Source organism: Helianthus annuus, chromosome 13, assembly GCF_002127325.2.
Source record: "Helianthus annuus cultivar XRQ/B chromosome 13, HanXRQr2.0-SUNRISE, whole genome shotgun sequence".
Classification (NCBI taxonomy): Eukaryota; Viridiplantae; Streptophyta; class Magnoliopsida; order Asterales; family Asteraceae; genus Helianthus; species Helianthus annuus.
This window is the reverse complement of record NC_035445.2, coordinates 1,118,357-1,131,139: the sequence shown is the minus strand read 5'-3', so window position 1 is coordinate 1,131,139 and position 12,783 is coordinate 1,118,357. Positions and strand designations below refer to the sequence as shown.

General features: G+C 34.5%; 1 protein-coding gene across 1 annotated transcript; it reads right to left on the bottom strand.

The window, feature by feature from the left end:
• Positions 1-10,485: 10,485 nt before the first annotated feature.
• Positions 10,486-12,372, bottom strand: LOC110897325 (probable BOI-related E3 ubiquitin-protein ligase 2). The gene is made up of 2 exons (XM_022144083.2): positions 11,683-12,372; positions 10,486-11,202 (listed from the first exon to the last, which is right to left on the bottom strand). Exons 1-2 carry the CDS (start codon positions 12,004-12,006, stop codon positions 10,705-10,707), a joined length of 822 nt encoding a protein of 273 aa, XP_021999775.1. The 5' UTR covers positions 12,007-12,372; the 3' UTR covers positions 10,486-10,704.
• Between the last annotated feature and the right edge of the window lie 411 nt (positions 12,373-12,783).

Below are 12,783 nucleotides of genomic sequence, written 5' to 3'. Positions count from 1 at the left end.
AAAAATCTTAGTTCAGTCGGCATTTGGAAAACTGCCCGAGTGTTAAGGGATGGTTGTTTACCTCTTAATAAGGCTCTTAATGATTCAGACATCTTACTGATTCAGCACTTAATGGTTTAGACTATTTGTTTCACGAGCAGATGTCTGAATGGTTCAGACATTTGCCTCACTGAATGGTTATGATTTATACAGAGTCTGAATGGTTAAGACCTCTAATCTGAATTGGTCCAACATTTGTCTCTTAACGGTTAAGCATTATACATGCTCTTAATGGTTCAGACCTCTTACTGGTTCAGCACTTAATGGTTCAGACCTCTTACTGGTTCAGCACTTAACCATTCAGATGTTGCCAAACAGCCCCTAAGTTCATACTGGACGGGATTTTTATTCTTTTATTTCTTAGTACTTTTCTTCAAAATACGATTTTCATATTCATTAGGACTCGAGAATCCATATATTATTTATTAAGTCTTCGTTGTAAATTCACACGAAAAGATAAAGCATTTTGCAATCCCACATTTTCCATCCTAAAGGGGAGTCCGAACCATGTGAAAAAAAGGGAGTTATTAGTTTTGAATGGGACGATCGGTGAACTACTCTCGTCTCATCCCTATTTTGATTGGAACCAAAACACAAGGGATGGTGTACATTGCACTACTAACCCTCGTGTTCACATAAGCAGTATTTTCAATACCAAATTAGTTCTACCTTCGTTAACGGGTGACCAAAGATATAACACCATTGACAACAATTCATCACAATTGAAAGATAAACCATCTTTAAAAAAAATTAAGAAACCAAAACAAATTCATATAACAAATTGATAAAACAAAAGCAATGTTTTAAATAGTTACTCTTCTGTGTGTTGTAGTCTAGGAAAATGTAATTATTGTTCATGAAAAGAGATAGCAAAAAATGAATGCGACATGGGAAGTTGTGGTACGTTTTGTGAGGAAAAGTACAACTTTTTGCAGCAGGAGAGTACAAGTAAGGACTGCGGCGTTGCAGAGCAGAGCAGAGCAGAGCATGGCTACTCAAAATCCCAACAGAAGAAAAAGCATTTGTCTTGCATATATGATACAGACTGCCAGTCGTCTACACCCCATAAAATGAAAACAAAACTTTTTTTTAGCTTAAAATAAATAAATCTTTATGTCAGCTTAAAACCAGTAATTCGGGGCCTTTTTCAGTTTTCTTTGTACAACTCATCATTTCCCAATACACACCTCTTCTTTAACCATCAAATCAATATCACATATAAACACCAAAAACCATTTTAGGAAAATATGCATTAAATATACAACACCCTAGTTAAGCTTATCCAAATATAATATAATACTTTATCTGATTTGATTAGATTCTAAGAATCATAATACTTTATTTTCTAGTGTGTTATAATTGTACATTTTTATTGTAACAATTTTGATTCTTAGCTAATGCTTAATAGGGGTGTTCAAAAAACTCGTGGCTCGCAACTCGCTCGAAACTTGCTCGAAAAAAGTTCGAAAAGAGCTCGGCTCGAAATTGGCTCGGTTGTAAACGAGCCAGCTCGGCTCGGCTCGATTTGTAAGCGAGTCGAGCTCGAGCTTGGCCTGGCTCGGCTCGCGAGCTCGTGAGCCAGCTCGATAAGGTTTACATCCTTCATATTTTTGTCCCACATCGCTCAAAAGACAAAAACTAAGGGAGTATTTCCCCTATAAAAGAAGGTAAGGAAAATGTACAAATAGATTTAAGTATTTATACTTGCATATTTAGCCATTTGGTTAAATATAATTGCAATTATGGCCCTTAGTCTATGAAAATATTCATTTTTAGGGTTTTTTAAGTAGTAAATTTTGCGGTTTTTTGTTAATTCGAGCTACATCGAGCCGAGCCGAGCTAGCTCGAATTTTAATCGAGTCGAGCTCGAGCCTCAAATCTCAGCTCGATTTGAAATTCGAGCACGAGCCGAGCCAGCTCGAATTGAGTTCGAGCCGAGCTCGAGCCAGGTCGAGCTCGGTTCGACTCGGCTCGTTTACAGCCCTAATGCTTAAACTTAAGTGTGCATGGGGTGTAACGGTAAGTGGTGGGGTAAACTAGTTTACCTTTTGTTTTGGTAAAATCTTTAGAATCGTAGCACCACTTGCCCTACGGTGGTCGTCAATTTTTTGGTCAAAAAATGTTTTAAGGATAATATAACCAAATTTGATTTGTGAGGTATAGTGTTTACGTGTTAACAATGACGTAAACAAATGTGAAGTGTAAATAGCAATGAACACCGTGATTCATACGAGGAAAAAACCCTTGATCTTTAGAAGATCTCCGGCATAAAAAACTCGGGTGATGGAAACTACCGATCACCAATTATATTGAACAAATAATGTAGAAACTAATACAACTTTGAAAGATGATTGAGCTTGATACAAGTATATGCTAGTGTGTATTTGAGAGATGTATTCGAATGTTGTAAAGTGTGCGAGCAGTGTGTTCACTGTGTTGTTCCTAATAAGCTCAATATCCCCCGTAATATAATTAGAAATGTTTAGTTAGCTAACTAAACGAAAAAAGTGCAAGTCCCCCATGATCTTCCATAACGGTTACTTCTTATTGTGCACATGCCTCATTCAAAGCATATTCACTAAGATTCCAGCTTAGACTAAGTTCACGTCGCCCATAACCTGCGTATAAACGTTATAACATAGAGAACAATTGTTAGATAACATAAGTAATAATAAGGATCCTTGATCCTTAGACTCCCTGCACCATCCACTAAGGATAAGTGATCTAGGCAAGGTCTCAGGATACATGATTCAGACTTAATTAAACCCATGCCCTAACAAGTAACAACGTAATTTATTTTTGTAACATAAAAATGTAACACACTTTATTTCTATAACAACGTACTTTATTTCTGTAACACAAACAATGTACCAGCACACACCAATGACAAACATATTTCCTTTTTGTAACACAAAAAAGTAAAAGCACAGTTGTAAATCACTAAACAGACCTGCAAAAACCACAAATTTCATCTCTTTAAACTCAAATCGAAGCATCAAAAGACCTAAGCGCACCAGATCTTGAGCATCTTTCGGATCTGGAGCGTCTTTTGGATTTGGTCACTTTGGTCCTTCAAAAAACTACCAGATATGTTTATCACACTCTCTAGTTGGACTTCTGGCCAAGACCAGGTTACTAAAAAATCCAAATCTACAAAACACAAAAAGATAAAAGATTGATTACTAACAACAAAACCCACTTTTTACATAATCAAAAACTGTAGCATGCAACTACCAAATTGTTTCATGGTTCCATCAAGAAAAAAACAAAACCCAATCCACTATTATTTAACTAGAAAAAGTTTTATAGCTCTGTCAAGAAAAAAAAATAAATAATAACAAAAAATCTAAAATAAAACAAACTTGCATCAACATATGGATGTTTAGATCTGAACAATTATATATTTTCCAAACATTCAAGAGTTAATAACCTGATCATCAGACACAATCTTTTATTGAAATCTTATTTACATTCAAAACGCAAGACACATAAACAACTCTGTAGAAACAAAACTCAAAAAGGATTAAATACATACATACATACCTAGTTTTGTTTGTGTAAATTATAAAACAAAATAAAAATAAAAACAAATTAGAGCATTCACATCCAAGGTATCAAATTTTGTGAGTGGTGTTTTTAAAATATAAAAAGTATAAAAAGTGGTTGTGAGTGGAGGAGAGAGAAAATGTTACTGTTCATCTGTATATTTGGGGGGACACTGTTCCCGCTCTATAATTTTTTAATATATTTTGAAAGTGGTTGTGAGTGGAGGAGAGAGAAACTGTAATGATAAAGGTATAAAAAATATTATTTAATTGAAAAGGAGAGAGAAAATGTAGTGTTTTTTAGTGTAATTTAGGGTGAAAATATGGTGGAATGGATGTGAATGCTCTTAGAATCAAATCCCAAAAATCACTAACCCTAAAATCCAACCTTTAATAAAATAATAATTTCTCTTTCTCTCACATACACAACTCATGTAACACCCTGTATTTTGAAACTTTCATATTTTGGCAGGTCTCATCCCTGTAATACTTAAGGTTGCCTATTTGAGCCTTAAACTATGTTAAACTATGTGAAACTTTGCTCGATGTGATACTTTGTGAAACTTGACTCTTGATACTTGACTCTTATGATACTTGAACCTTGTGATACTTTGAAACTCGAATCTTGAAACTTGACACTTGTTATGCTTGATACTTATTAAACAAGAGACTTTGATGCTTGATACTTGTGGAACGAGAAACTTTGATTCTTTATTGAACGAGAAACTTTGATACTATATGGATACTTATTGAACGAGAAACTTTGATACTTGTTGAACAAGAAACTGATACTTATTGAACGCAACTTGAAACATGGAAACTTTTGTGTTAATTATGTAGTAAATATCATGTGATGATTACTCACAATAAAACGCAACGCAACGCTTAATCTAGCTCGCAGAACAAACCAAATTCGGAAAACTAGCAAACGGGTCTCGGTTGTCCGAATAGACATTTGATCGGATGACCATTCAACCGAATAGCCATCCGATCCCTCACACTTGCACCGCCTTAGTTGTCACTGTCAACTATAAATGGGGTTGTACACCCTCATTCTCACACCTTTGCCTCTGTCATCCGACCACACGCACTCTCAAGCACTTTTCTCGAGATTCAAGCTCATTCCGTAAGTATTTCTTCTAGATTCTTGTACAACTTTAGTCATTTATCACTCCTACACAAGATTCTTCATCAAAATCACACGAACACTTTAACATTTTCATGAAAACCGACTGATTTAGGGTTTCTTGGAGGTGTTTTCCGCTCAGTTGATGTACAAACTGTTGTGGAGCATCATTAATCAAGAACGACCCTGGATCTTAAGGATTTTCACAGTTTTCATACGAAATCTATTGGAAACTTGCACTTTACACCAGATCTGACGGAGTTTCACCGGTTCCGGCTCAGATTCTGATAAACATCACATTTTACAACTTATTTTTGGATTATTCTTCAATTTTTATACAAAACACGGGTGAAATCGGATTCAAACAGACTTTTGACTCTTTACTTAGTCGAGAGCCGGTTAGAAGACTGATTTTCCCCGAAAACGGGCCGATTGACGGGTCCAAACATGAAACCTCGCCATAAACAGTTCGTCGGTTGAGAAGGGGTGGTTCCCAGCCGATCGAACAAATGCAAATGGTCTCTACGAAACTCATTTTAAAGATAAAAAAACTAAGGTGCTATTTGTTTGTTAAGAGGTAAATATCTACAGTCTGCGGGCCATATTTGTAAAAGATTAGGTGGACCAAACCTCTGCAGTCTGCAAGAAGTAGACTGTTTGTTTTTTAACGTATTTAAACTTCTAAAATAAACTAGCTGTGGTGTACGGATGGTGGTGGTGGGCGTGGATGATGGGTGGTGGTAGACGGTGGTGGTGGTGATGGACGGTGGTGGGTGGTGATGGACGGCGGTGGGTGGTGATGGATGGTGGCAGGTGGTGGTGGTTAGGGGTGTTCAAGATCGGATTATCCGGTTTTTGGATATCCGAAAATTTCGGATAGTGAATATTGATATCCGAATTTATAAAACAAATTAAAAAATCCGTTTCGTGTATAGATTAAAACTAAGCTTATATTCGATTTTCTAAATTTCCAACATTTAAAACTAAAAACAATCATAAATTCACACGAATACAATTATTTACTACTTTTTTACTAATTTTTACAATACTTCAAACTAAATATCATGCTCATATACTATATATATTTATAAAAAAATAATTAGTTTTCGGATATCGGATAATCCGAAATTTTTGAAAAATCATATCCGAATCCGAATCCAAAAATTCGGATTATCCGGTTTTCAGATATCCGAATTTTTTTGAAGACCCCTAGTTGTGGTGGTGAACCCTTTGCAGACCTTAGAAGAGCTTGCGCAGACGTTTTGTATTGAAACGTCTTGGAAAAACAAACAATCTACAGATTACAATGTTTGCGCAGCACTAACAGAAGAGCATGCATAGATCTTTTTAAAAAAAACAAACACCACCTACCCAGATTAAGTGGCTCATGCATGGTTAACCATATAACAAATGACGAGCCTCATTGTCAATGCATGGTAACCACATAACAAATTGTGGGCCTTAGGTTATATGGTGTGATTATGAACCTCTTGATCATCCACATCAGCGTCATGTCACCCACCTCTAATACACAATTCAAAACCACTACCTTAAAGTGTGGTCATGACCCAAACCGCTATCCTCTTATTTATTTTAATTTATTTTTGTCTAAAGAAAAAAGAAATGAAATCTTGAAAAATGAAAAAGAGGACCATGGTTGGCATAGTTTAATCAATGCAAACCATGATGGATCAAGCAACAGATGGTGTAGTCTTTCGTTCATGTTTCTTCTTAATAAATCATGTCCCAACCATGACCTCCACACCCTTTAGCTTTATTTCGCTAACTCTATCTATCTATTCTCAAATTTCAAATTACATATATGACATCTCTTCTCGAAAATGATGTTTGTATTTTTATATATATCATATTCAATATCAGAGGCTATCAAGTATCAAGAGAATCATAAGAATAGCTCAAACTGTACGTCATAAAATTATAAACATTTATAATTATAATATTAAAAATAAAAAAGAACTTATATAAAGGTATCTTGAAAAATAAAAAAGAACTTATTCTAAAAAAATTTAAATATAAGAGATACACCATTTTCGAATAGAACTCCTTTTTTATGTTGTATTGTCACTAGTAATCAATGCTTAAAACTTTGTGCATTTAGTCATCAATCAAACATTTACACATTTTGGCAAGATTCATACATTTTGCTAAATTCACACATTTTATTTTATTTAATTTTTTAACGGCAGAAGCTTATATTAAGCATAAAAAAGGAGAAACTATCAAGCGGAGGTAACCCACTTGATAAACGCACATGTTTTTAAGGGAGAGGTCGGAGGTTTAAACATGGGTAAGAGAGAAATTTAATTAGTGTAAAACTAGTAGAATAACAGCTGTCATTCAAAAAAAAAAGAGTAAATTTCAAAGTTCGTCCTTTATGTATGTCTAATATATCAAAGTATGTCCTTTATCTTTAATATCTTCAAGAAACATACTTAATGTTTGCAAATCCTTACAAGTTATGTCCTTTAGCCCTAACTAGGTTAATTTTTACAGTTAAGTATGACCAAATGGACCCTACATAAGGGTATTTTGGTCATTTACTTTATTTACTCAAATTAATAAATATAAAAAGTAATAAATAAAACAATTAAAATATATTATATATATTTACGTATATAGTTACAGGAACAAGACTCCCTCTCTCTCTAAACTCTCTCCCTGCACCACTCTCTCTCTAACTTCTGGTGACACCACCATCTACCACCATCTCCCTCCCTCTGTCGCTCCTTCTCCGGCGACCACACTCACACCCGATCCTCCTCTGTCTCCCGATATCGTCGCCCACACACACCCACACCCCCCTACTGAGCAGATCGGACAAATCGAAGAGAGAGAGAGAGAGACGGAGAAGAAGAAAGGAGTCGATCCCCTCCTTTTACGGCAACAGTGGCAGCGGCGCCCCCCTCCTTTTACGGCAACAGTGGTGCGGTGAAAAGGTTTGTGCAGCGGTGATGGGGGTTTTGTAGCAGGAGTGGAGGTGCAGCGGTGATGTTGGTGGTTGCAGGTGGGGTGTGGTGGTCATTCATCTCTTAGATCTGGAAGAAGGCGGCTGCTGGTTGTTGATTTTAGGTGTTCGGTGTGGGGTTCAGGTGAGGGTGTGGTGGGAGGATGACAAAGACGGGCCATGGCCGGAGTTATAAAGTCTCCGGCGAGTCGGATCGAGTCACAGAAGGTCGGGATTTTGCTAATGTTCGATTGCTGCTTCTGGATTTTGGTTGTAATGTTTTGATTTTTGCTTCTGGATTTTAGTTTTAGTGTTTCGATTTCGGTTTCTGCTTCTGGATTTTAGTTCTAGTGATTCATGTCTAGATTTGGTTATAATGTCTTGATTTCTGCTTCTGGGTTTCAATTCCTGATTATGGATTTTGGCTTTAATGTTTTGATATCTGGATTTGGTTAGAATGGTGGCTGGTGGGGGTGTCTGGCGGTGGTCGTGGTGGTGGCTGGTGGGGGTGTCTGGTGGAGGTAATGGTGGTGGCTGGTGGAGGTGATGGCAGAGAGAGAGAGAGAGAGAGAGAGTTTGTGTCTGGTGGAAGAGATGAGGTATATTGTTTTATATAAATAAATGGTAAAATGTCCAAAATACCCTTATGTAGGATACACTTTGTCTGATTTAACCATGAAAAGTAACTGGATTAGGACTAAAGGACGTAACATGTAAGGATTTGCAAACATTAAGTATGTTTCTTGAAGATATTAAAGATAAAGGACATACTTTGATATATTAGACATACTTAAAGGACGAACTTTGAAATTTACTCAAAAAAAAAAAAAAAGCGAAAGGCTGGATGCAAGGAAATAACAGAGATAAAAGCTACAAACGATCAACACAAAACAAACCACATTAACAAAATCTGAAACAAGCATTAACACTCCAATCCTCCTAGCAGCAACCTGAGCTCTTGGATCTATTTTTGATCCAACCGATGAGAGTAGATACGATCTCTTACATGATAGCATCCGCTCTTCAATTAAAACCTTTGAGATTTCTCGCATTCCACATGCACCACTTGCTTACAATTTTGCTTCATGCTTTATACTTTTTTTGGGGGTAAAATAAAAATGACACATTATTACCTGGCTATTTCTTCTAAAATCATATGAACAAAGGTACACAGAAAAAAAAGTGCACGCTACCGTGTAGAAAAGGTCTAATCAATTTGCCGTTCAAAAAAAAAAAAAAAAAAAAAAATCGTGTATCCTCAAAATGTTTGTGGCGCATGCATGTATAAGAGTGTATTTTAAAAGTGAAATTAATATGAAGGTAAAAAAAATGATACTTGTCTATCACTATTATTTCTTGTAAGTTGTAACTTAGTCGTGTTTTGCTAAAAATGTTAAACAACTTGTAATCCCATTTGATACGCAAATGAACAAGAGTATATGTAACTAATGTGTGGGGCATATAAAAGGAGGTTATACAATTGGATAAAGTTAATATCCAGATATAATTTGCCTAACATTTACTTTTGAGTATGTTTTTTATACTATAATCAACCCAAAAGAAAACAGGATACGTAAGTAACAATAAATATGTAGGCTAGTATTTTAACATGATTACAACTATATAATAATTAATCTAAATGCCAATTCTCATAATATTCAAAAACCTTAATTTACTGATTTGCGTTTACTGATAATATTTACTTTAATTTAGATTTGAAAATTTTATATTTTGATTTGAATACAAAACAGAAATACAAATAATAATCAATGGGAATATGTAAAAGCTAAAAACAACATATTAGAGAGGATTTGATAAAAAGACAAATACAATAATGAACAATAATATCTAGACTATTGGTGTCTATCAATAGTCACATTAACGTTTTGGAATAAATGTATTGCATACGAGATGTTAAATAAATAGTGTTTTATGTAAAAATAGTTTTAAAAACAATATATATACATTTTAAGTTTAAGATAAATTCCAAACTTGATTTTCGTAGATCGATGCATAGCTAACCACACAACAAGTTATGAGTCTTGTTTTGTACACGGTGTGGGTTACATGGTTATATGGCAATGTGCCATCTACTGATATACATATATATTAACATGCCCTCTTAAAAATTAAATTTATATTCTTACATCTTTCATATTCAACATCAATGATTACGATCAAAAAGAAGCAAAATGATAAACTAGAACTAAAAGTGAAAATGAACCTTTTCAACAATATACTAAATTATACTCTATCCATTTAAAAAAGATGCACCATTTTCAATTTAAAGTCTTTTATCATAAAGAACTCCTTTTTTTAGTTAGGATCATGTCAAACCAGTATTCAATGCTTAAAACTTTGTGCAGTTAGTCAACAGTCGCATTTTGGCACGATTCATACATTTTGCTAATAATAATCCACTTTTATACATTTCACCTACACTTTTGCCTCATGCTTTATTGCACAAACCTAATCTTAGTAAAAAATGTCACATTTATTTTTTAGATTATTTGGAAGAAACAAATGCATATAATCAAACATGTCCATGGCTTATAGCCTAGTGGTATCTTTGGGGCGAGATAAGACTTTAGGACCCATAGGTTTTGGGTTTGATTTCCACAAGGGGGTTTTTCCCATATTTATTGAGTTTCTTCCTGAATTGGTGTATAGACATTATGCATAGTGGAGATGGATATGATCGGGTGATTCCGCTGGTAACACGATGATACTCTAGTGATCCGTCAGTGATCCAAGATTTGTCGTTAAAAAAATATATATATATAATCAAACATAACAAAATGCCACAAAAGTAGAGGGGGTCAAGGTAACAACACAATAAAGATTCTTTACAAACACCAATTTTGTTTTTTGTTTTTTTTACATTTTCCCATCATAGCCATAACCATTTTGGATCTTTACCACTAATAGTACTGCCAAAAAAATCTTTTTGATAACAAAGATCCCAGAAAAGAAACAACCCCCAACCCCATTTTTTAACTTTTTCCTTTCTTTCTTTCTTTCTGACCATTCTACCCTCCTAGCCCAAAGAAAACCTCCAAGCTTCCGTTTTTTACACTTTCACAAACAGGACAAAACATCAGTAGACCTTCACAACCACTGCAGCAACAGAGATGCCTGCAAGGCAACATTAGCACGCACGACCTTCTCACGTGACACACCTTGCACACCATCCTCTTTTGTCTTTCTTGCTCTTCTTCTTCATGATCATCATTACCTCCTCCACATACTGATTCCGCATCTTCATGGCTTCTTGCTCTTGCCTGTTTTAGCTTTGTGTGGAGTTCTGTCATCATGACCTCAGTCTCCATTGCTTTTCTTTCCCAATTGTTGGCTTCTTTTTCAGCCATTGATAGATAGTTTTGAAGCTCTTTCGTTCTCATTTTTGCTGTGTTTAAAGCTTCTTCTTTTGTATCTAGTATTGCCTTCATCTTTGATTCGTAATTGTGCATCATGATCATCTCTCTTTTTCTTGTTTCTTCGTTTAATACAGCCTTTAGTTTCTCATTCTGCTTTTTTAACATATCAATTAAACATAAAGTTATATTAAAAAAATATTTCATAATATTAATAATATGCCAAAACAGCCGATTACAAAAAAAAAAAAAATTAGCTGGTAAACGAGCAATAAACTACGCGACAAACCACTTTTAAACAGTGAAACCGATAAAATGTCGCTTAAATTAAATACCATTTATTTCATTTAATAGAAGTAAACGTACCCAATAAAATTTAGCTTATTCATCTCAAGAGACCTTTTATTAATTATTATATTTATAATTATTTTTATTTCATATTTAAGAAATTAACGTATCAAAATGTTTAAATAAAAAATTACTGATAGGGTAATGGCAGCCGGAGACAGAAAGGATGCTCCCACTTCAAAAGCTTTTATTTTATTTTATTTTAAAAACTTTTAGTTTCATATGAAAGAAAAAAACAATGGATTTAGTGTGTAAAAAGCATAGAAAAGAAACAAAAAAACTGACCTGAAAATGAAGAAAATAGTCCATCTCTAACCTCTGCCTCTCAAGCTCAGAAGACAAACCCTGAAAACCATTCATCCTAGAGATTGAAGATGAAACAAGATTATGATGAGAATTCATAATCTTTTGAGAATCTTGAAATGTTTGATCTTGTTGTTGTTGATATTGAGAAAGAGAAGAAGAAGAGATGGGTTTGTTGTTGTGATCCCCAAATCCAGACATAAAGGGCCAGTCTTGAGAGAAGCCCATGTTGTTGTTGTTGTTGTTGTTGTTATAATAATAATTCTGATAAGGAGGATCAGAGAAAAACTGTGCTTGAACAGCCATAATAATCACAGGAAAAAGAAAACCAAAATGATGCAATCTTTGACCCTTTTTATTTAATTTCTGAGAAGATAGTAGGTTAGAAAAGCTATTGAGGTAGAATGGTCATGCACTTTAAATTTGTTTGCTTATCAGAACAATAACAACAGAAGAAGCATGACTTTCTCTCTCTAAAAAGCGTTTAAATGGCAGTGGTTTAGTTCCCTCTTTAATGGGAAATTAAGTCTCTTTTTTGCATATAGGTATGTGAAGGGTGTAGATACAGGACATGTGTATGTATGTATGTATGTATATGTGGGAAAAGTGAAAAGGGTCAAAAGAGGAGGAGTGGATTATGCTTAGGTAATCAAAGGGACTAAAAATAGTGGGGTAGGGAGAGAGATAGAGAGGGGGTTTGTGGTTGAATTGTCAAGAAGAGAGAAAAAGTCTGAGGAGGAAAAGGAAGGAAGGGAGGAGTCATGCAGATTTTGTGACAGAAAGAAAGGAAAAATTAGTTTCATTCAATCAACTTGGGAAATGTGAAGTGATCATAATCAATACCTCAACTTCTTATTCATTTGACTAGACCTTTTGCCTTTTCTTTTATTTCACTTTACATTTTTTATTAGGAAATTTTTTTTTTTAACAGCAAATCACTTTATATATATATATATATATATATATATATATATATATATATATATATATATATAAAGCTAGCTAGAAACTGGTAGACAAAACAGAAATTAGGAAAAATCTTATACAAACATTTGAGGGTCAAAATATCATTATTTGATCACA

What these genes read in the sequence shown, in the direction of transcription:
- LOC110897325 (XM_022144083.2), bottom strand. Translation starts at nt 12,006, where the DNA reads ATGGCTGTTCAAGCACAGTTTTTCTCTGATCCTCCTTATCAGAATTAT. An exon ending in ACTATTTTCTTCATTTTCAG is followed by an intron (nt 11,203 to 11,682) that starts GTCAGTTTTTTT and finishes TTAAAAAAGCAG; the next exon opens with AATGAGAAACTAAAGGCTGT.